Raw genomic sequence first — 22,015 nt, forward strand, 5'->3', positions numbered from 1 at the left:
TTATTTAACCTCCGCATCCTTGTTAACAAACAGCCATTATTAACGAGATGGTAGACCACATGGGGTGGGTTTGTACAGACAATGAGAGCTCCCTTAGCCTTTCTGCGAGCAAATTCATAATCCTCAGCGACTCAGCCGCCCCGAACCCTCTTACACAGAAAACTGAGTCGAACCCGGTGGTCTGGGCCCTTCCCCACGACCCCCGGGGCTGGAGGCTCCATCCTCTGCAAACAGAGCTACATCTCTCCCTTTCTTCCCTGCCTCCCACTCTCGCTCGCTCTCCCAAGGGGTGGCTACAGTGCGTTATAAATTTTACCTTTCCAGTGTGCAGGAGAGGAGAGGGGAGGCTCTGTCCCAGCTCCGGGCCTGCCTGTCCCCGAGGACACCAATTAAAGACACTAATTGGACAGCAATACATCAAAGTCGCTCCCGGGAGTGAGTCCTCTCAGAGCGCCAGGAATCCGTTAGTTGGGCTTTTGTTTCAAACACAGAAATACAGAGGAAAAAACACGCACACACCTCTACGCGGGCAGGAGTAGGGCGCGTGCTGTGCCGTGTGGGCTTCTCTGTCTCCGCGCTCGCCGGGAGCCTCTCCCTCTCCTCTCTTTTTCCGGCTCGGCACATCAAACGATCGTTCCCGCTTCTCTGTTCTGAGTTCACCTCACTTACTTCTCCAAAGAGCGCCGCCTAGAAGCCCGCTCTTCTGGGACACGCACACTAACAGAGCCCGCGTAGACGCGGCACACGGTTTTACCCAAGAGCGCCGGTTTCGGGAGAAACAAACGCACCTTCCGCGCACTTCGTTCTGGTCTTTCCCTTAATAGGTTGAGGGAGGGCAAGTAGACACCTGGGGAGGCACCTGTCGCCTGGACTCAACTGCACGGGGTCCTCACGAGGTTCCCGGACGCCTGCGGGAGGAGGGCGACGGAGGGGAACTGGCCTCACCCAGGAGGGGTTATTTCAGGATACAGAAAGGGACGCTTCGATGGAGGAAGGAAAGGGTTCTTCTCTGGGGGAACTAGACGCTGCTGCTCACAGGCCCAAAGGCCCCCAGACGAGCCGGCCGTGGAAGGGGCTCCGGCCCAGAGGGACCTGAAGCGACCGGGGCGCGCTTCCCGTCCCCAAATGGCAAGCGGCGGGGGTCGGGGGAGCTGTGGAAACGGGGTTCTTTCCCTGCCATCGGCTTAGAAGGAAGGCCGAGGCTCCAGAGTCCAGAATTTACCAGCAACCTGTGCTGCGCGCGCAACGAGGCCTCCCGACTTCAGCTACAAAGGCCTCAGCGCCCTGTGGGTCAGACCCAGGCCCGGGGGTCCAAGCCCCTTACGCGGAGGGACGGAGACCCGGGCACAAACTGGGACGTCCATGCGGTCAGCGTCCGGGGGTCGCTGTTCCTCAGCTTGCCCAGCCCGGGCCACACGCGGCCGCTGCCTGCGCCGAGGAGGCGGGAACCTGAAGCCGGCGAGAGCGAGGCCCGGCCTGAGTCGCCACCGCAGCCACAGCCACCGCGCAGGCTGGCGCGCCGCACCTGGGCCTTGGGGAGGCCAGAAGTGCCCCTAATCCTACAGGGCCGCGCCCGCTCCTTTCCCTCGGGAAGACAGATTGGAATGGCTGCTTTTGATCCCATTTGTTACCAACCCCGGCATTTGTTTTCCATTTTATAAACGCTTCCCTTTAAGTAATTGTCCCTGTTAACAGCGTATACCTTTCAGCAGCGCTCACTGCGCTATAAATAATCTCTATGAAGATGCAAGGATATGACTTTCACAAGATTGGACAATTGATTCAATCTGTGACCCGCGATGGCGAATAATATTGGAAGGCTATTTAAACAGATGAAGGTCTAAATTGTCTTGCTTGTATCTGAATTAATTTCTCATTCATCATCATTATGAAGTGATTGGTCTACTCAAGCTCTTCAGCCTGCTGGAACGGAGCGGGATTTAAATGAGATTGTAACACAATTTAAATGCTTGCCGACTTTAACGAGGCCAATTGAGCAGCTGCAATAAATACAAATATTTTTCTAAACAGCCTTGTTTTAAATAATTACTTAATGCTTTCATGTTTTTTTAAGTGGCAATCTTTCTCCCTCTCCTGCTCCTGCTCGGAATATCACACACTTATTTGCTGAGAAGGTGATTTTGGAAACGACTTTGTGTTTCTGTTTGCTTTGTAGACAGTAGGATGTGTTCTGTGATTGGGTTTTGTTTTGTTTTGTCTCTTTCTCAGAGTCAACATTTCCAGGGTCCCTCAAACTGGCACAAATGGTGAGCTGAGCCTTAGTTTCACCCTAAAGCAGTCTTCTGTGCTGCTCCCGCAGAGCTTGGGAGGAGCTGAGTGATGGAAGAAATTTGTCGTTTGGATCTAGTCACTTATCCAGACGCAGTTTAGCTGGGTTTTGCAAACGAATGCATGTGATTGCACTTACAAATGACACCCCGAAGAGTGGCATTGTTTCTGATTTGTACTGATGACCGTCATCATCTTGAACAAATCAGAATTCCAACATATCCCAAAGGTGTCCCTTAGGAAGCTCAATCTGCGAGCAGTTTGGCTTCCTGCAAATCAAAAGGAGTAGGTGGAGGCTGACTGAGGATTTCTTTGTTAGGGAAGGGGCACAGAAAGAGAACTTTGCCATAACAAATGGTGGCAGGATGGTGGAGGAGGGGGTTGGTAATTAGAGAAATGCCAATTTTGTGGCCTCAACCTCCTTTCTCTCCTATCTGTACCCGTACTCCTACTCTTTCCTCTACCTATCTGGGGTGATGGTGTATGGAGAGGATGCTAAGATCCCTACTTTGAGAATGCCATCCGTCTGGACACCTTTGGCGGCGAGGGTCCACCACAACACTCACGTTCATTCTCCGGTGGACATATGGCGGCTGGTGTTTCCTCAGTTGGGGAATAATGGAAGCAACCAAGCGGGAGAAGCCTGAGGAACAAAAGAATCTTTTAAACTTTAGTGAAAGGGCTGGGGTTGGGGATGTAGGGGGACACTCGACTTACTGTGAGGACCTGAGCCCCATTTGGAGGTGACTGTCTAATACCATGTCCCCCCGGAAGGCCTAGGGCAAATAGATGCATTCTGAATCTCTTCTCCCTCAATCCCTAGTCAAGGGAGAGGGACTGCATGTCTGGAGAGTGCGGGTGCAGGGTTTGAAACTAGGAAGGTGCAGTGGACATAATCACTAAAGAAACCATTCAGGGGGCATGCCACATTGGATGACAGGATCAAACTGAAGGACCAAAAAAAAAAAAAAAAAAAAAAAATAGGGACAAGGATGCAGAAATCAAGTAGTGATTTGCTATGTAACTGAGCAATTTAATGCCAGAGTTAGGGAGCTGCTGGCCAGAATCATTTTGTCTTCAAGGCTCTGCGGAGCTCATCCTCTTTATCCTGTTGTTTAAAATGAGCATTATCCCAAACATATGCAATGCAATCAGTTTGGTCACACTTACAAGAACACGCTTTAATAAGGCAATCAATCACACACTAACAAGCCAGCAATTGCCAGGGGCCGGTGTGCACTCGGGCTGCGGGGTGGCCAGCCTTGCCCAGCTGGACGAATCTGGGCTGGGCGCTGGACCACGCTCCCAGGCCCTGCCAGCCAGCCGGAATTGAAGAGCCCTGGGAAAGCGTGAGTTGGGAGTGAGGTGTCAGGTTTCACTGGGGGTTACCTCAGAATCTGTGCCCCAAAACAGGGTGAGAGAAGAGGAAGTGGGAGCCAGGACCTCATAGCTACATTGGCCACTAATAGCTGTGTAGACCTGGAGCTTCTATTTTCCCACCTGCAAAATGGAACCGAGATGAAGCAAAGCCAAGTAGAGACTGAGAAAGTTGAAAAATGAAAACAGCATCATGGTAGGTCTTGGTCTAGCCTTCTGTTTTACAGATAAGGAGGTTGTGATTGTGAAGGGGCAGTACCTTCTTCAAGTCAACTCCCACTTCCTCCCTGCCACCACTCAAATGGAACGTGTCATGCCAGATGGGGTTGCCTGATGCAAGTGGGCTAAGAATGTTTGAGGGAGGAGGGGGAGTGAGAAGGTTTGCCTAGTGCCAAACCGCAAACCTTGGCAAAAGGGAAATTTCATTATGAAGTAATGAGTAATTCCTCCTGGCAAGATGTATTGTTATATCTTCCACTTCAATTTGGAGGAAGAGAGGCTCAATTACCCAGAAAATACAGTCAATTAAAGGCTGCTGATTGGACACGAAGCCGGATCATCGATCTTGTACTTTCCAATATCGCTGCAGACACCTCATTTTCCCTCCCTATTAACTGAAAATACGCCTGGCATTAAGGCAACCCGCAGCCCATTTACCTGTCGCAAGCAATCTCTGCCCAACGTGGAGCAACCACAAAATTTACCGGGATTTGGCACTCGGGAGCTTTTGGCTGCAGGGGAGGGGGTGCTGGAAACCTCAGGGCACAATTTGCTTGGGAGGGCACCAGCTACTGTGTGCAGGAGGATTTGCTGTGGAACCCAAGGAGGGAGGAGGGCATTTGAGGAGTCTCTATCTGCTGGCAGATACAGTGGCAGAGGACCCCTTGTGTCTGTGCAATCCAGAGCCTCCTGGACTCCCAGAAGGGTCCCATCTCTCCCCTGTTTGAGTGGAACTTCATACCCAGCCACATTTGGCTCTCCTGTGGGGCGTGCAGGTAGGGGCTGGAAGGTAGCTTCTGAGCACTGCCTTTCCTCTTGTCCTAATCCCTCAGAATCCCACCCTCAAGATGACTTCCAGTCTGAGGACAATTCAGACCAAGATGATCCCAACCAAGAAGCCTTCCTCCCTGCTGTCCTCCACCCTCAAGTGTGGACCCAGCTTGACCAGAAAACTCAGCTCTCTGCAGTAGTCAGGCTCCACTGCCACTGCCCCACTCACCTCCCTTTGGGCTGGGGTGGAGGCAGGTTGCTCAGAGACCACAACCTGGGTCCCCTTTCAGTCGCTCAAAGGATTGGAACAACTGGAGAAGAAACCACAGGGGTGGGCCCCTGGCAGCATTCAGCTGCCACTTTACCCAGGAAAGGCTCCCAACATACCCAAAATTAAGGAAACATGCACCCCAGGGCAGCTTGGAGCCTGCCTTCTCCACCCCCATGCAATGGCTGTTTGGAGCCTACCAATGACAGAGGCTTGGAAGACTCTGTGGGTCCATCTTTTGGTTCCTTTCCTACTCAAACCCATGGTGGCTGAACTAGCAATTTTAAAAGTCAATTAAGAGCTGCTTGCTGCCACAAAAACTAAAATGCTAAAGTGAGAATTATGTCCAGCTTTTATTGCAATATGGTTAACGAATCATAACAGCAAGTTCTTTGGGCTTCAAAGGAAAACCCCAAACCAAACCAAATTCATTCCCTACAGGAAGAACCACTCCCTCTCAGTCAGGGTGAAGCTTGCATTGGGTGTACACGTTCTCTTCTTCCTCAAAAACTGGCTGAAAGGATGAGTGTGGGAGAGAGGATTTGGGAGTGGCTCTAAACAAACCCTGGTGGAGGGTACAGACAGGGTCCCCAGAATCGGCAGAAGGCTCCCACTGGTATCTTAAAGTCAAGCTCCAGTGGTAGCTTGGGAAGAAAATGAGAAAAAGTTGTAAAATGCCCAATGCAAAGGGTAGGGCCAGAAAGCTCCTGGTGAAGTGAAGGTGAACAAGCAAAGGATGAAAATTGCCTCTAATTTACCGCCAGATACTGAGAGAGGGAGGTGAAGTTCTCACTCCCTAAGCTCTTCCCTGGGCGCCTTGTTAACAGCTCCAGCTCTGGGCTCAGTGGCCAGCTCCGTGTTGATCATTATTACACATTCAACATTCACAAACCCTCCTCGCACACATCACTTGCTAATCAGGGTGTGTGCTGGGCCCAGGGAAAAAAAGGCTTGGGCTCATGGAAGCGGCAAAGGGCTCCTGGGGCATCTGCAGCCTCCCTGGCCAACAAAAAAGTGGGGGCAGGGAGAGATGGAGCTGCAAGTTGAGAGGTGTCACAAAGCTGGGAATGAGGAAGGAGATCTGGTGCTGGCAGACGCCAGATCCAGAAGATGCTGTGTAGTCGAGGCTCCAGGTTCCATGCCAAGGGGCCGGATTCTCCCCGGTAGTAAATAATCTCTCACTCTCTCCTCCAAATGACTGGTATGTTGCCATCCACCAGCCCCTTGTCATGCCTTGGAAAGGTTGGCAAAGATTAATCTCTACCTGCTCTGCATACACAGCATTTTGTTCAGACAGACAGCAATTTCCCTTTCCAGTGCTTGGGCCTTGGCTGGGGAGAGGGGGCCCGGTGAGAAGGGAGTGTGAGATGGAGGGTGATGGGCTGAGGGGCCGGATATTGATTGCTGTTGCTGCTAAGTTTTGTTTAGCTTTGGAGCTACAGCCTCGACCCTGGTAGGGGGCAGTGGGTCCGGAGGCCGCCCCGGAGGAAGGTCTCTCAACCTCTGCTTCCCTATCCCCACTCCTGCTCCCCAAACGCGCCAGCCACGGCCACTTCCTAGGCTTTCCAATTCTCGCGGCCGGATCCCGCTGGTCCTTTTCCGCCCTCTCCTTTCCCGCTTGGCGTCCTAGGGGTGAGGAGCGAGAGGCTGAGTCCCGGGGGTGGGGGGTGACCCCACGGGCGTCCTGGAGCCGGCAGCAGGCCGGCGGCCCCTTATCTAGTGAGGGGGACCTCCTCCCTCTGGTCCAGCGCGACGGAGGAGGCCTTGCTGAGTACCGAGGGCGCGAAGGTGAGGAAGGAGTCCGAGCGGGAGGTGGAGGCACAGGTGAAGTCCGAGGCGGCGGCAGCCCGGGGTGCCAGCCCGTTGGCCGGGCCGCTGTGACAGGCGAGGCAGGAGCAAGGGCCGCCGGCCGAGGCGCCCAGTCCGTGCGCGGGCCCGGGATAGAGCGGTGGGTGACGGAAGGCGCACAGCAGTTCGGGCCGCGGGTAGGGCTGCGATAGCACGCGGAACGTGTCAAGCGGGCGCAGCGGGCCGCTGAAGGGCGAGGCGGCGGCGGCGGAGGCAGCAGATGCGGCGCCCAGGCCCACAGGCGAGTAGTAGGGCAGGGGCAGGTGAGACGGGAAGGGGTAGGGCAGGCCGCCCGCGGCCGCCGCATGGCTCATCATGTAAGTGTAGAAGGCGGGGTCCGCCGGGTGCGGCCACGTCATGGCCAGGCGCTGCCGCTTGTCCTTCATGCGCCGGTTCTGGAACCATACCTGGGGAGAGGAGCGGAGCAGGTTCGGCAGGTGGACTCGGCCTGATAGTCAGAGGCCAGAAGTCTGGTCCCGCTCCGGGGACAGTGTTCATAGGGCAGGTAGAGTCAAAGCAGACACCAGCTGGGTAGAGACGGACCCCACCACCACCACCTGGAGCTGGAATCCCTCCAGAGAGGTTTGGGGAGTGACTCCAGCCCGCTCCCTCCTTCCCTCTGCCCAGGTGGCCAGGCCCCGGGGTGCCAGAGGCCGGTGTGTGTACGGGAGGAGCAGTAAGAGGACGTGGACTCAATTGGTCTGCGGCCGCAGACAGCGTGTCCCCAGAAACTACCTTGTCACCCGCACAGGCATTCTATCCCCTCCCCCAACTCCCACCCCCTGTCTATTTAACCAGGAAAGAGACAGAGTCAACCACACGGCAGCAATGCCTGCCTAGGAGCCGTCACGAGGGTCAATCTGCACGCGCTGGGCAGGGAGACCCCAGGCCCAGATTCCTGGCCTGCGGTTTAGGGAGTGGGCAGTTGGTATTTACTTTCCGCTAAGTAGGTGCACATGCGCCTCCCCAGCCTGGACCCCGCATACCTTGATGGTGGTTTCCGGCAGGTTTAGAGCGGCCGCCAGCTCGCATCTCCGCGGCCTGGATACGTAGTTCTCCCGGTAGAATTCCTTCTCCAGCCGCGCAATCTGCTCTCGGGTGAAGGCGGTGCGGTAACGACGCATCTGGTCACTGGCGCTGCACGCCAGGGTGCCTTGCGAGCCGCCCCCGCCACCGCCGCCGTTGCTCTTGGAGGTCTCGCTCCCTCCGTTCGGACTGCCGACCAGCGCCTCGGAGCCGGACCCTGCACAGCGAGTCCAAAGCACAGGCGTGTACAGACACAGACACACAAACACCATTGAAGTGGGGCTGTAGGCCTAAGGTGGGAGGGTGATTTGGGAAGGGACACCCTGTCAGCCACTCCAATAACTGTTTCTGCTAGGGCACTGCGGCCTCTGGGGAACCCAAGAAGGGAAGATAAGGGCCTGCCCTTGATTGGGTAGGTAGACGTCTTTGGGGAGGCCTTCCCTTCCTCTAAGGCATTCTGGATACTGGGGTTCCCAGTCGCCCTTTCCACCTGCCCTGGGGCATAGGTGAACTTTCTGCCTCCCGTTGGCAGGGGTGGGCAAGGGTGTGCACTTCTGACAGGCACATGAGTTGAGATGCACCTTTGTGCTAGAGCGTTGTAAACTCTGGGTCAAGTGCATTGTAGTATGCTCAGCAATCAGAGAGTTTCCTTGCTCTTATGTGTGCCAGGCTGCCAGAACAGGTGTGGGAATGTGTACTAGGTTCCATGTATTGCAGGGCTGGAGTGAGAAGGCATGTTGAGTACCTTATTTATTACCTTAGTATATGTGAGTGAAGTGCAGGTTGTTCTGAGGGCAGGTTGTGGGAAGGAGGCTGGGTGAAACTGGTGATAAGACAGTAAGGGGTAGGCGCTGGTATTCAACAAGGTGTTGGCTGCCAAGGCCAGGGGGTGGTCTTTCTTCCCTCCCAGGCTCTTTCCACCCACTCCTGCAGTTCTATGGAGGAGTGTCTGCTGGTGGGCTCCCCTCTCCGCCCCCACCCCCAGTTTTCCACCCCCTTCTGAGGAGGTGGATTGTTGGCACAGAGGGAAACTCCCTTCGGAGCTATCCATCCCCTTCCCATTAGCCTTTGGTGGGGAGGCGTTCTCCAGTTAAACCAGCCCCCGTTTGGGCCTACCTCTGAGAAGGGTGGGGCTCCAGCCCCCTGCAGCTCCTTTTCCTTTGGGTGGAGAAGTGGGACTAGGAAGGAAAGGGGAAGGGGGGAGGACCCGATCTCTGCCTTTTCAAATGCAACCGGAGACCAAAGGCAATTAGACCATTGGGACCATTTCCGACCTGGCGCCGCCAAGCCCGGGAAGTGACAAGGTAATTTGGACCTCTGACCGACGTGCAAACTGGTCGGAGGGCTGCAGCACCCGGGCTGCCCCAAGTGGGCCGCAATTTTACGGTCCTTTATGAACTCCTCGCTTCCGCGCCTCCATGCCTCTTACACCCCGCCAGCCACAAACTGCCCGGACCGGCGTTTGATCTTGCCCTCGCCTGGGGAAAGTGTCTTCCCCTAGCAGTTGAAGCATTCCCCGAGCAGTTGAAACACTGGGGGCTTGGGGTGAGCTTTGACTCCCCCAAGTCCAGGACTTGCATCCGCGCCCAATCCACCCCGCACTCAAGGCACTGCTGTCACCCTTAGTCCGCCAATGCCAGAACACAGTAGGAGACCCCCGCCAGAACGCAGATAGCAGGGAGAGTTGCTCAGGTGGGTCCCCCCCAGCCATCCTGCCCTAGGGGAAGGGAGTGTCTTCCTCCTGGCCTGCGCCGAAGTGAAGGGTGGGCGCAATGGGAGGCCCGAGGAGCGGAGGGGCGCGGTGGCTACCTTTGCTGTGCTGGTACTCGGCGTTCCCGGTGGCGCAGTCCGGGGTGCAGCTCACCTCGATTTCTTCATAGAAATCCGACTCGGTGTCCGAGCTACTGGGTTGCCCCTGGCCGGAGAGGCTGTCGACGGAGGGGGCCGGGGGTCCCGGGCCAAGCATGGCGGCCCCGGCTACCCGGGGCTCGGCGCCCGGCCCCGCCGCGCTGCCTGCGAGTCCATCTACCGGCTCCTCCTCTGGGCCTCCCCCGCCGCGCTCCCGGGTGGCCGGAGGGACGGCCCGAGGGCTCAGGCAACCACGGGGCACCATCTTCTCGGGCGGCTCCGGCAGCGGGCTGCCCACGGCTTCGGACAAATTGGAGACCCTCTTGCCAACCAGAGTGCCAAGCTGACCCCCATCCAGAAACACAACCATGTCCTTTCGGCTCTCCATCCCGGGGCTCTCCGGTAGGGAAGGGGAAAGCCCCAAGTGAATTCCTAACCCCGGCTCCCTGGGTCTCCAGCGGCCGGACGGATCTTGGTTGCAAGAGGGAGAAAGAGAGGCCGGGTTACTGGGACCCCGCAGAGCGGCTGGAGCGAGGTCCGTACCGCGACCGCGGCGGTGGCGGTGGGGAGCTAGGGTCACCTTGTGATGCGAGCGCTCCTCTGTGCCGCACCGCCTCTGGGAGGAAGCCCCATTGCCCTCTTCTTTCTAAGCTGTCATCCTCCTGCTGCAATCGTCATTACAGTACCGCTGGTGACGCCACTCGGCGAGCGCAAGTGGATAAATAGAAACGTCTGCCACAGCGAAGATGAAAGGAGACCCGCAGCTAATGGCTCGGCAGTGATGCGCCAGGTGTGGGCCTCGCTCGAATGGGGAGGAGAGTGTGAAAACAGACAGAGAGACACACACACTGAGAGAGGGAGACACCCAGGCAGAGGAGATGCAAATGGAATTCCGCAGAAAGAAAAGAGAGCTTAACGCGAGCGGCGAGTTCCGCAGGGGCAGCGGGACTCGGTAATTAAATACGCTTTTGATTTTCTTCTTTTATTGTTGTTTTGATTTTTGTTTTCTTAACTTGGTGCCTTGATCTAACACCGATGAAAGAATCCATAACTGCATTTTAGAAGTGTGAAGCCCAGCTTACAAGCCTCAATTCTGTCGGCATTATTACAACTGTCTGCCCCTGGCAGCTAACCTCAAACTGGCTGAAAAGTCTTTTTACAAGCTACGGAAAAATGTATCCCCCCGCCCCAAGTTGACTGGAGAGCTTGAGGCTGGGCCATCTTTTCCTCTCTTCTCCTCCCTCTCCCTACCCACCTCTGTCCCCTTACTCCTGGGAGCCAAACTTCGCTATTTTTCTTCCCCAAGGGACAAGAAATAAATACCTTACTTTTTTTTTAAATTTAAAGACCCGCCTTGGCTGCTGTAAGAGTGTGTGCTGATTTCTTTTAAATACCTCCTTCCCATCTAGATGGCCTTAAGTTTTCCACAGCCTGGCTTCATCTTGAGACGGCTATTCCTAGAAGAAGTCGCTTTCTCGTTTGCCTGGGCCTCACCTGCACTCCAGGTATGTTCAGTGGGGAGAGGTTCTAAGAGTTGTCTTTTTTTTTTCCTAGCCCATATTTTAAGGTATTCGTTCAGAATCAACGAATTCTCCTGGAAAGAGGTTTTCCAAATGGAGAGGCCCCAGGAAATGCGGCCCCTGCTGTGGCAGTACTGGAGGCCCCTAGCTGGGAGAAGGCAGTAGCTTTCACCGCAGTATTTTGGGCAGGGGTTCAGCCTCCCGGAGCACAAAAAGGTTGGGGTTCATAGAAGTTTGACTCATAAAGTCCTCTCCCAAGTCCCTGCCCAGGGGCAGTGGTCCCTGTCTCCAAAAGTGGATGGCGTTTGAGGTAGAAGAGAGTGAAGTCGCTGAAAATGCCCTAAAACAGCAAGTAAGTAGGGGCTCTGAAGAAGGGCAGGAGGTGGGGGCAGGGGTTGTGGAACTTGATATTTGGGGGCGGCCATAGGCCTCTCTTGGCTCCTCTCCCAGGGAAGAAGCTTGAATAGAACTCCTACAAATTGACACTTTTTGAGCTCCAAGCAAGTGTGCTGGGGCCAGGTGGGTGGGCTGAGTCTATCCCCACATTGCTGAGGGCAGGAGGTGGGCACCTTCTATGCTCAATCTCCCTTTCTCCACCTCCTCCCCAAGAGCTTCCAGCCCTAGGCAGCCAGCTGCAAAGGGCAGCCCAGCACCTCCCTTCTTTCCATGTCCCTAGCAAAGCCCCAGCTTTTACAGGTAAGTCCTCTTCCATGACCTTTTTGTCTGTTATCTCCTACTTTTCTCTCCTCCTGTTTCTCCTTCTGTATTCTTCTCCCTTTGCTTCTCTCCTCCATCTTCCTATCCATAGGGTTAAGGAAGGTAGAGGAAGTAAGGAGTCCAAAGAAAGACAGTTTTCTCTCCACTCTGGCTTTCCACTTCTCCTTCAGTCTAAGAAGATGCTCATTAATCTTGCCTGGGGACAGAGGCAGCGGGATCCAGAAGGTGGTATCCACATAGATATCTCCACTGTTTGGGACTCCTGAAGCCACTGTGTGCTGAGCACTGCTAGCTCCAAAATCCAGGGAAATGTTTTAGATGTGAGAGGAGCAATTAAGAGTGGGGGAGTCAAATCCTGGAACCTTTTGCTGCCTTGGAGAGCTGTCCAGGGATTCTATCACGCTCTGTCCTCCCTACCAGCAGCCACAGCCTGAGGGAGCACCTGGCTTGCTCTCTTTGCTGTCAGTGGCAAGCCCCCTGGGCATCTGTCTTAGAGCTGCCAAGGTTGCCTACTCTCTATAGGGTCCTCCAGCACTGGGCCTTGGTGGTGGTGCCCACCCTCCTTTCCTCCTTGAGCACTTCGCTTTCTCACGGGTAGCCTGCTGCCCCCATCTCCTGGGGGCTGGGTCCTCAGAGGGACTCCTGGCTCCCCACTCCACCCCCAGCTCTGCATTCAATGAGAATCCTCTGTTTGATCCTCTTTTCCTCTGGGTGAGATGAAAGCCGAGTAGGAGAGATCAAGGAGCACTACTTAGTCTGGTTCCTGGGTCGGGCCCAACAGAGCAGGGCTTTTATATCCCGGGGAGAGGGCTGGATGGAGCTGAGGACAGGCTTTTCAGAGGGAGGTTGCCTCCCTTGGGCTCCAGATCTGAAGCTTCAGGGACACATCCCCTCAGCCCAAAGCCTTCCCCAGCCCTCTCTCGACTTCTGCCCCGCCCTTTCAAAGCTGACTGTTTCGCCAGTCTTAGGAGCCTAGGGAACCACCCCCACTCCCGCCCCTTGCCGCCGGCGTATTAGGGGGAAAACGTTTTAACCAAATGTCACTCCTTCCAAAAGCATCCTTTCATCAACGTCACATTAAGAGTGGTTGGGTTTTTAAAGGAAAGAAGACAAAAAAAGAGGACTGGATAAGAGCACTGTTTTGGTTTTTTGGGTGGTGAATGTGGGGGGAGTATTTAATAACGTCATTATCATTGTATCGTGAAGGTTATTCGCGGCACGGCTCGAGAAGGAAGGTAAATTCCGAGAGCAAGTGAAGCCTTGCACAACCCCATTAAGCCTGGGCAATCCCGTAACAGCGGAGAGGGGGTGATAGCAGCTGAGGTGGAGGCCGCTCCAGGCCCGGCGCCTTCTCATTTCCCGCGGCGGGGGACAACCATCCCCCACCTGCCACACGGCAGGCCCCCAGTCCCTTCCCCGCCCGGGCGACGGGCTCCGATCCAGCCGGCTCCTCTCGGATTGAAATTCTCGGGACTTCAAAAGCTCCCAGCTTGGCTTCCGCCGGGGCTGGGCTGGCCTGGCCTGGGCCGGGGTGGGGGTGGGGATGGGGGTGGGTGGGAACCCCGGGGAGGCGACGGAGATAAGGTGCGCGGGTCGTTTTAAATGGAATCGGAAGCCGGGTCTAGGCCCCTAGACGCGCTGGTCAGCTGGAACAGCTTTGCTCCTCAAGAAAACCGGGCTCAGGAAAGAGGCGCCTGTGGGGCCTGCCTCCGCAGTCTGCCCGCCTGGCTCGGGGGAGACGGCCCATGGCCCCAGTCGCCCTCCCCAGCCTGCAGCGGGCCTTTCAACAGCCACAGGGCCCGGAGAAGGGAGAGAGCGAGGAGTCCTGCGCCCGGGGCCAGGAGCTGGCTTGTCGGCTCAGGTGTCGGTGAAAACGCGATCAGGAAAAAAAATGTTTTCGCTTCTCTTTGGTTAAAAAGTAAGAACAAAGGGAGCTTCCTTCTAAACAATAAGCGTGGTCTGGCTGTCTTGAATATTAGACTTGGGCCCTCTGTCATCTTCCAGCCAGTGGTGGGGGCGCCAGCCGTCGAAGTTCTCGGACTGCTGGGTCCTCGCGGTGGGGACAGCTGGAGGTGGGTAATTCTGGGACCCAGTTCCCCCTTCTGCCGTGACAGCTGCTGATGTCCCTCTGGGAACCTGGTGCCCCTGGTGGGTGCACCCCTGGGGAATAAGGTCGAGTGGATCTCACACTTGCAGGCGATCAGCGTTGACCACTCCCCTCACCTCCTTGCACTGCAGTGGAATCTGCTGAGAAAGTCGGTGGTAGCTGTGCAACTGTGGCAGACACCATGGAACAGTTTCTCCTTCAGACAGGGGGAACCTGCGGCTTCTGGAACTCTGATTTCGAAGAGTACCCCCTCCTCCACCTTCCTAGAACTGAGGGCCAGGTGCCTGGGACAGGAAGCTAGATGCCTCTCAGGTCCTGGGAGGCAGCTGGCCCTGCTGCACCCCTGCCCCTACACCTGTCTGCCTGGGCTCCTTGAGGCCAGCGTGGTAGCTTCCTGGCCCTGTGCTAAGGATGTCTGGTCCACATCCCCATGCCCACCACTGGCCCATCCTGGGGTTGGAGGACCCAGGGTGAGACTGGCAGCTGAGGACCTCCCCAAGCTCAAGGCTTGCCCCCACCTCAGCCACTGACTGGAAGGGCCCAATGCAGTTTGTTTGTGTCCAAGAGCAATTCTGCAACACCCAAGCACCCAAAGGCTCAGACATCTCCCTCCCCAACCCTAGCAGAGATGCTATGGATTCTTCTTCATCATTATTGTCCTGAAGTTCACTTTTATTACAAAGAACATTGACACCCATTTCTCATTTAATCTAACAATCTCATTTAATTTAACAGTTCTTTAAAAGACCTCTTGTAGAATGACCAGTGGTCTTGACTCAGATGGCCAGGTCATGGCTGAGTGTCAAACCAGACTGAGTCTTCCTTCCAAGGCCATGTCCCTTCCTGGCCTTCAGGTATGCCTCAACCCCCAGCAATGCTTTAACTCTCCATAAGGCAACCTTCCACAAAGCCTCAGCCTTTGCTGGGGTTTAGGCAGGTCTATGGGCCTCTCAGAGAGTGTCCTGCCTGCCCTTAGAAGCACCTGCACGGCTGGAAGGTTCAGGGCCCACAGAGCTGGACGGACTAGTCCTCACCCGGCCACCCCCATCCCTCACCCACACCACACACACGCTTTTCCAGGAGGGCAAACAGAAATCCCTTTAGAAGTCTAGAGTTCCCGCGTAAGAGCAGTCAGGCTGGGCTCGTTGGCTCACACCTGTAATCCCAGCACTTTGGGAAGCCAAGGCGGGTGGATCACGAGGTCAGGAGATCGAGACCATCCTGGCGAACACTGTGAAACCCCGTCTCTACTAAAAATACAAAAAAAATAGCCAGGCATGGTGGTGGGCACCTGTAGTCCCACCACTCCCAAGGCTGAGGCAGGAGAATGGCTTGAGCCCAGGGGGCGGAGCTTGCAGTGAGCGGAGATCATGCCACTTCACTCACTCCAGCCTGGGCAACAGAGCGAGACTCTATCTCAAAAAAAAAAAAAAAAAAAAAAAAGAGAGCAGTTGCAGACCTAAGCGTTTCACATGTATTAACTCTCCAGCCTCACAACAGGCTCTGAGGAAGACAGCATGAATCATCCCTATTTTGTAGCTGAGAAACCCGAAGCACAGACAGAAAGCTGATGTGTAAATGAGCATCAGGATTCAACCCCTCCCTCCAGCTCAAAGGCCACTCTCACAATTTGAGCATTAGGAAGGTGCTAAGCATTGCCTTCTGAGACTTCCCTTCCAAAAATTCAACTTGTGATTTTTATGGCCAAAGCCTCTTCTCCTCTACCTCATTTCTAGATTAACTCACAGAGGGGGTTGGGAGAGCCACCCTTAGGAATGTAGGGTAGGAGAACTGCTCTGGTCAAGCATGTGGGAAGGGTCTCAGGGCCTGAGGCCAGAATGTCAGAAATATCACTGCAGCTGCTGATACTGGAGACCCTAAGAGACAAAGCCCAGTCCCTCGCTGACCATTGCAATCCATTGAGACCCTGAGAACCTTTCTGTAAAGGAGCGGGACTCACCAAGGTCACCCAGACAGTTTTAACCTCTTAGGAATTAAGGCCCCTTCACATAGCCATCAGCCTTCTTCCCAGGAAAATGCAGAGGCAGAGAAGTTGGCCTTCAGTTCCCAGATCCCCCACCCCCTACCCCCTTGGAGCCACCATACTCCAGGAGCTTTACCAGGGTATTTTCCCTTACATGGCTGTTACCTCCTTCAAACTGACCTCCAGGATTGATTGGTCCAAGGGGCAAAACCCAAGAGTCTGGCCAGGCCTGCCCACACCTGCAACCTGGCTGGGGACATCCTCTATGTTCTGCATGTATCTCCATCCAAACCTCTAGGCTCTGGACCTGCATCAGAGAGAGAATGACCCCGCTGGGGTTTCTTCCTTTGTGATAAAAGACTTGGACACTTCCTTTGTGATAAAGGGAACCCAGAGTCCAGGGAACTGTCCTGTTATTATCACCATATTACACTATTGCTTCCTTTCCATTATTGAGAAGAGATTGGAGTGGGGTTAGGGGAGGATATGTTTTCAGGATCTTTTGTTTGTTTTTAATAGATTTTGTACAGACACAAATCCTTTCCAAGCACTGGACTATCCAAGGTCCAGACAAACCTGACCACCCTGCTCCCCCTACTCCCGGTCCCCTGCCATGGGGCACCATCTCCACCCTCTTCCACCCGTGCACTGTAAGAGGGAACCTGCCCACTGTTGCGCCTGTCAGGGCCACCCAACCAGAGGAATGCAGGACCCCAAATCTGGGTGGAGGCATCATTTCAGGCCGTCGAGTTGTAGAGGGCAACTCAACCGTCCCAAAATGCTTTCTCCCGGGTGCAGGTCTCTCTCTGTCTCTGTGTGCTCTCTGACCTTCTGTCTCAGTTCCCAAGCTGAGGAGGCCAAAGCTCCTTCCCCTCTCCCTGGCCTGGAAGACTCGTGGCGCTTAATAAGGAGCAGAGGAGTCGGTTTACCAGGTGTGGGATGGGAGAACTGCCCCGACACCCTCTTCCCCCATCCCAGGCAAGGAAGTCCAACTGGTTGGGCGGGCTTAGCCTCTCCCTCCGGTGAAATGGAAAACTCTCTCTGTGCGGAGTTCTGGGGACTGACTTGCCTAGAGACCCCTCCTGGCCCAGACTAGTCCCCATCCTCCTCCTACTGAGCTTCGGAGCGCCCGACGAGGTACAGTCCCTCCCGTCGTGCAGCGGGAAAACGGACTCTCCGAGAGGTTGAGGAATTTGCTCAGAGTCACACAGCGGGGAAGAGGCCGAGCGGGGATTTTAGCGCCAAGTTGTCCAGACTCCAGGGGCCAGATTCTCCTTTGACGTTGACCCCGTGCCCCAGGACCGAGGACTGCTTTCCCTAACACCCAGACAACTGCGATGCCTTGGGTATGATTGAAAGACCCAGACAGGGGCTCCGCTTCCCAGGTGGGTTGGGCGGATGCGGCCGCCGTCCCCGCGGGCGGTGAGCGATGCGCGGGAGCCAGGTGAGGCTGGTATCCCAGGAGCGGAGCACGAGGGCCGGGTGGCTCACCCGGAGGGGCCGCAGGGCGCCACGGCGTGGAGGGACTGCGCGCTCCCAGCCCAGAAGCCTGGCAGTGAGTCTGTGTGGGTGAGTTTCAGAGGGTGGGGGACCGGCTATCAGGGGCGTGTTGCAGCGGGAGGAGGGTAGGAGGGATGCCAGCCCAGAAGCCAGGGAGCCGCTGGCTCGGGACTGAAGCACGCGCCACAGGCTGGGCTCTGGCCGGGAGTGTCAGTCTCTCCCCTTGCCCCAGGTGCTGCCTGGAGCCCCTGAGCGTCCCTTTCCATCCTGGGAGCTGGTCGGCCTCCCTGTCCTTTCTCCGTGGCCCCTTTCTGCGCCCTCCGCCCCTCTCCGCCTCGGTGACAAAGCGCAGCTCCCGAACTGCTGTCTTGGTGCGCCCCCAACTGCCGATCGCCAGAGGCGGAAGTCGCGGCGCGTCCCAGCATCCTCGCTGGCTCGTATCCCGCGGCTCTACCGGGAGCAGCGGCCCCAATCTCCCAACCCCAGAGGGCAGCCGATCTTGACTGGGTAGGGAGTTCCACCCGGCCCTATGCGTCCGCTCTCTGAGCTGGACCCTAAGCGGGATGGGTGGTGGGGTCACAGCCCCTTAGCCACGGCTTCTCTAGACAGTTATTAACCACGGGTGGGGGGGGAAGGTAACAAGCGGTTCTCCTGTGAGCTCCTTCCTCCGACCCCCACCCCACCTGGCCCTATCCTTTGAGAGGAAACGCTGAACACCTTCTCCCAAACTCCCCCCCTACACATCAGCCAAGGTCTGGATAAGGAGGGTCTCATGGGTGAGAGTGCCTGGTCAGCCTATATGTTCAATCATACCACCAATATACTAGTCGGCCCCATTTGTTGTGGCTCAGCAAGTCCAGGCTGTGGGGAGCCCCTGGACACTCCTATCTCTGTAGCTCCTGGGACTCTTTCTTGGGCCTGACTTATGTCTGAGGACTATTTCTATAATAAGACAGCCTTACAGCAACTCTTCTCAGATTCCCTATGACAGTGATCCTTGTGTGGTCCCCACGTCACCTGGGAACTAACTAGAAATGAAATTCCTGAGGCCCCTCTCTGGACCTATTGAATCAGAAATTCTGGGGGTGGGCCCAGCAATGTTTTAACAAGCCCTTCAAGTGATTCTAATGCACACTCAAGTTTAAGAACTGCAGCCCTATGAATTCCATTATTGGACTTGGTAAGTTTCTATGATTCTCCATTCTGCCTGGAATGGCTTTATTTTTATTTTTTTATTTTATTTGTTTGAGATGGGGGTCTCACTGTGTTGCCCAGGCTGATCTCAAACTCCTGGGCTCAAGTATTCCTGTCACCTTGGCCTCCCAAGTGCTGTGATTACAGGCATGAGCCACCGCAGCCAGCCTGGAATGGCTTTTTGAAAGTGTATCTTTAAAAAATAATAATAACAATAAAATAAAAATAAAAATAAAAAGATAATAATCCCTAGTACAGATTTCTGCATCTGTTACCCCCTGCTCCTTCCACCTTATCACCTCCATGTATCTCTTTGTGCACTAACTTATTACCTAATGATGCCATTATCTAACTTAGCTTCTAACTCATCCTGTCATTCATCCACTGCCTAAGGATATGGAAATCCTCACTCTGTGACAGCAGGTTAGAAACTGCTCTGGAACTGCAGGAGCTGGAGGAAGGTGGAAAACTTGTCCTACCTAGAGATTTCTTTCACAAAAGGGGAACAGAGGCCTTGAAATGTGATTGGCTTGCTGGTTCTAAAATGGAGAAGGCCAGGTGTGGTGGCTCACGCCTGTAATCCCAGCACTTTGGGAGGCCAAGGTGGGCAGATCACCTGAGCTCAGGAGTTCAAGACCAGCCTGGCCAACGTGGTGAAACCCTGTCTCTACTAAAAACACAAAAATTAGGCGGGCATGGTAGTGGGCGCCTGTAATCAGCAGGCTGAGGCAGGGAGAATTGCTTCAATCCAGGATGCGGAGGTTGCAGTAGTGAGCCGAAATCATGCCACTGCACTCCAGCCTGGGTGACAGAGCTAGAGTCTGTCTCAAAAAGAAAGCAAATGATTTTAGTAGGAGCCAAGAAAGCCTCAGTCATGTAGCTGTAGATGTAGATGCTTTTTCTTTCAGCCATATTTTTCTAGTATCAGGCTTACTCCGGGATGCTATTTGATAAATTAAACTTACAGCAAATGTTGTAAATTAGGCAGTATGGGGCCAAGGTGCCACCAAGAATACCTGAGAGTGATACCCTATATCCAAGAATAAAGATACCTACAACTATCTTCTGTGTACTGGATAGTACATAAGTATTATGGCACTTAATTCTTACAACTCCAGAAGGTAAGAGACTACATAATTATCATCCCCATTCTATGGATGGAGAAACTAAGTGAAAGAAGGGTTAAATGCTTGCTCAGGATCACATAGCCTATTAGGGGCAGAGATGAAATTTGAATTCTAGCAGTGTGATGCCAGGAGCCAGGCTCCTACTCTTTAGGCTCAATCCCTGCATGTGACTACGTGTGATCCCAAAAGATAGATTTCATTTCCAAAGGTGACCAAACTAGTTGAAGCCCTGGAAGAACACTGGAACTTCTTCTAAGATAACTACTATCAGTATTAATAATAATTAAGTTAGATGGTCTCTTCTTTTCCAAGTAACATTTTCACACCCACTGACCCATTTAATGCAATAGTCTTATCAAATGGAAAGAGCAGCTATTATTATAATCCCCACTTTACAGACGAGGAAGCTGAGACCAAGAGAAATTAGAGCCTCCCCCATGATCACTCAGCTAATAGATGGCAAATCAGGGAACCCTGTTACTCCTTTCGACTTCCTTGTCTCTGTTTCTTATTTTTCTTTCATTTCCATGTCAGACACATATTCACAGATCATCATATTAATCCATCTATTACTTTAGGCTGCTTAGGCGGACTTGTGTCCAGCAGTTTTTTGCTTTGTTTTGCTTTGTTTTGTTTGAGGCGGAGTCTCGCTTTGCTGCCAGGCTGGAGTGCAATGGCATCATCTTGGCTCACTGCAACTGCCACCTCCCAGCTTCAAGCAATTCTCCTGCCTCAGCCTCCCAAGTAGCTGGGACTACAGGCATGTACCACCACACCGGGCTAATTTTTGTGTTTTTCTTTTCTTTTCTTTTCTTTTTTTTTTTCTTTTTTGAGACAGAGTTTTGCTCTTGTCGCCCAGGCTGGAGTGTAATGGCACGATCTCAGCTCATCACAACCTCCGCCTCCTGGGTTCAAGAGATTCTCCTGCCTTGGCCTCCCAAGTAGCTGGAATTACAGGCATGCACTACCACACCCCGCTAATTTTTTTGTATTTTTTTTTAGTAGAGTAGTGGTTTCTCCATGTTGGTCAGGCTGGTCTTGAACCCTTGACCTCAGGTGATCCACCTGCCTCGGCCTCCCAAAGTGCTGGGATTACAAGTGTGAGCCACCACACCTGGCCTATTAATTTGTGTGTTTTTAGTAGACACGGGGTTTCACCACATTGGCCAGGCTGGTCTCGAACTCCTGACCTTGTGATCTGCCTGCCTCAGCCTACCAAAGTGCTGGGATTACAGGCATGAGCCACCATGCCTAGCCATGTCCAGCGTTTTATTAGCTCCTCTCCAGGTTCCTAATGAAGTTGGAGGGGCCATAATTGTTCTTTTCAGTTTCCAGTTGAGGAAGCCAAGATTCAGAGAGTTCAGAGGACTTGGCCAAGTTCACAGAGCCATGACAAGAATCAGTCTCAGACTCTTCATGGGGTAAGAATATGAACTTTGTAAAGAATTCTGCAGAATGAATAAATTATTCTAGGTCCCTGCCTCATCCTTAAGGCCTAGAAATACTGACAGATGCACAAAAAGGCAGATGGTTGTGAAATGCTACCAACACTTTTAATTATACATGACATAACGTTTTTTGTTTTTTGTTTTTTGTTTTTGAGATGTTGTCTCGCTCTGTCACCCAGGCTGGAGTGCAATGGCATAATCTTGGCTCACTGCAACCTCTACCTCTTGGGTTCAAGTGATTCTCCTGCCTCAGGCTGGGCATGGTGGCTCAAGCCTGTAATCCCAGCACTTTGGGAGGCCAAGGCAGGTGGATCACGAAGTCAGGAGATCGAGACCATCCTGGCTAACACAGTGAAATCCCGTCTTTACTAAAAATACAAAAAAATTAGCCAGGTGTGGTGGCGGGCACCTGTAGTCCCAGCTACTCAGGAGGCTGAGGCAGAAGAATGGCTTGAACCTGGGAGGCGGAGCTTGCAGTGAGCTGAGATAGCGCCACTACATTCCAGCCTGGGCAACAGAGCAATACTCTGTCTCAAAAAAAAAAAAAAAAAAAAGAAAGAAAGAAAGAAATAACTACATAGCAAAACAAGGATGCATTAATGCATTTGTTGGAAAGCAGCAGATGTGGAGATGGTACATATGAAATTGAAATAAAGAATTATCTGGCTGCTATCTTTGCAGTGCTATAGTAAATGGCATCCAGGATTTTGTGTCCTTTTTGCAAAAGACATTCACTGGAATTTGGAATAGTGAGAAGAAAATCAAGGCGTGC

General features: G+C 53.8%; 1 protein-coding gene and 1 long non-coding RNA gene across 4 annotated transcripts; one reads left to right on the forward strand and one right to left on the reverse strand.

The window, feature by feature from the left end:
- Window positions 1-5,264: 5,264 nt before the first annotated feature.
- On the reverse strand, window positions 5,265-10,521 carry EVX1 (even-skipped homeobox 1). 3 transcript variants are annotated; one of them, XM_025380310.1, is made up of 4 exons: window positions 9,663-10,521; window positions 8,556-8,611; window positions 7,759-8,015; window positions 5,265-7,179 (listed from the first exon to the last, which is right to left on the reverse strand). In XM_025380310.1, exons 3-4 carry the CDS (start codon window positions 7,894-7,896, stop codon window positions 6,637-6,639), a joined length of 681 nt encoding a protein of 226 aa, XP_025236095.1. In that variant the 5' UTR covers window positions 7,897-8,015; window positions 8,556-8,611; window positions 9,663-10,521; the 3' UTR covers window positions 5,265-6,636. The 3 variants fall into 3 exon arrangements, with proteins under 3 accessions (XP_025236095.1, XP_025236096.1, XP_025236094.1); XM_025380311.1 differs by lacking the exon at window positions 8,556-8,611; XM_025380309.1 differs by lacking the exon at window positions 8,556-8,611 and having other exon boundaries at window positions 9,608-10,521.
- On the forward strand, window positions 5,856-11,519 carry LOC112621110. The gene is made up of 3 exons (XR_003118663.1): window positions 5,856-6,125; window positions 11,056-11,151; window positions 11,426-11,519. It is a non-coding gene; the product is annotated as an uncharacterized LOC112621110 (long non-coding RNA).
- Window positions 11,520-22,015: the final 10,496 nt, after the last annotated feature.

This window comes from Theropithecus gelada, chromosome 3, assembly GCF_003255815.1.
Source record: "Theropithecus gelada isolate Dixy chromosome 3, Tgel_1.0, whole genome shotgun sequence".
Taxonomy (NCBI): domain Eukaryota; kingdom Metazoa; phylum Chordata; class Mammalia; order Primates; family Cercopithecidae; genus Theropithecus; species Theropithecus gelada.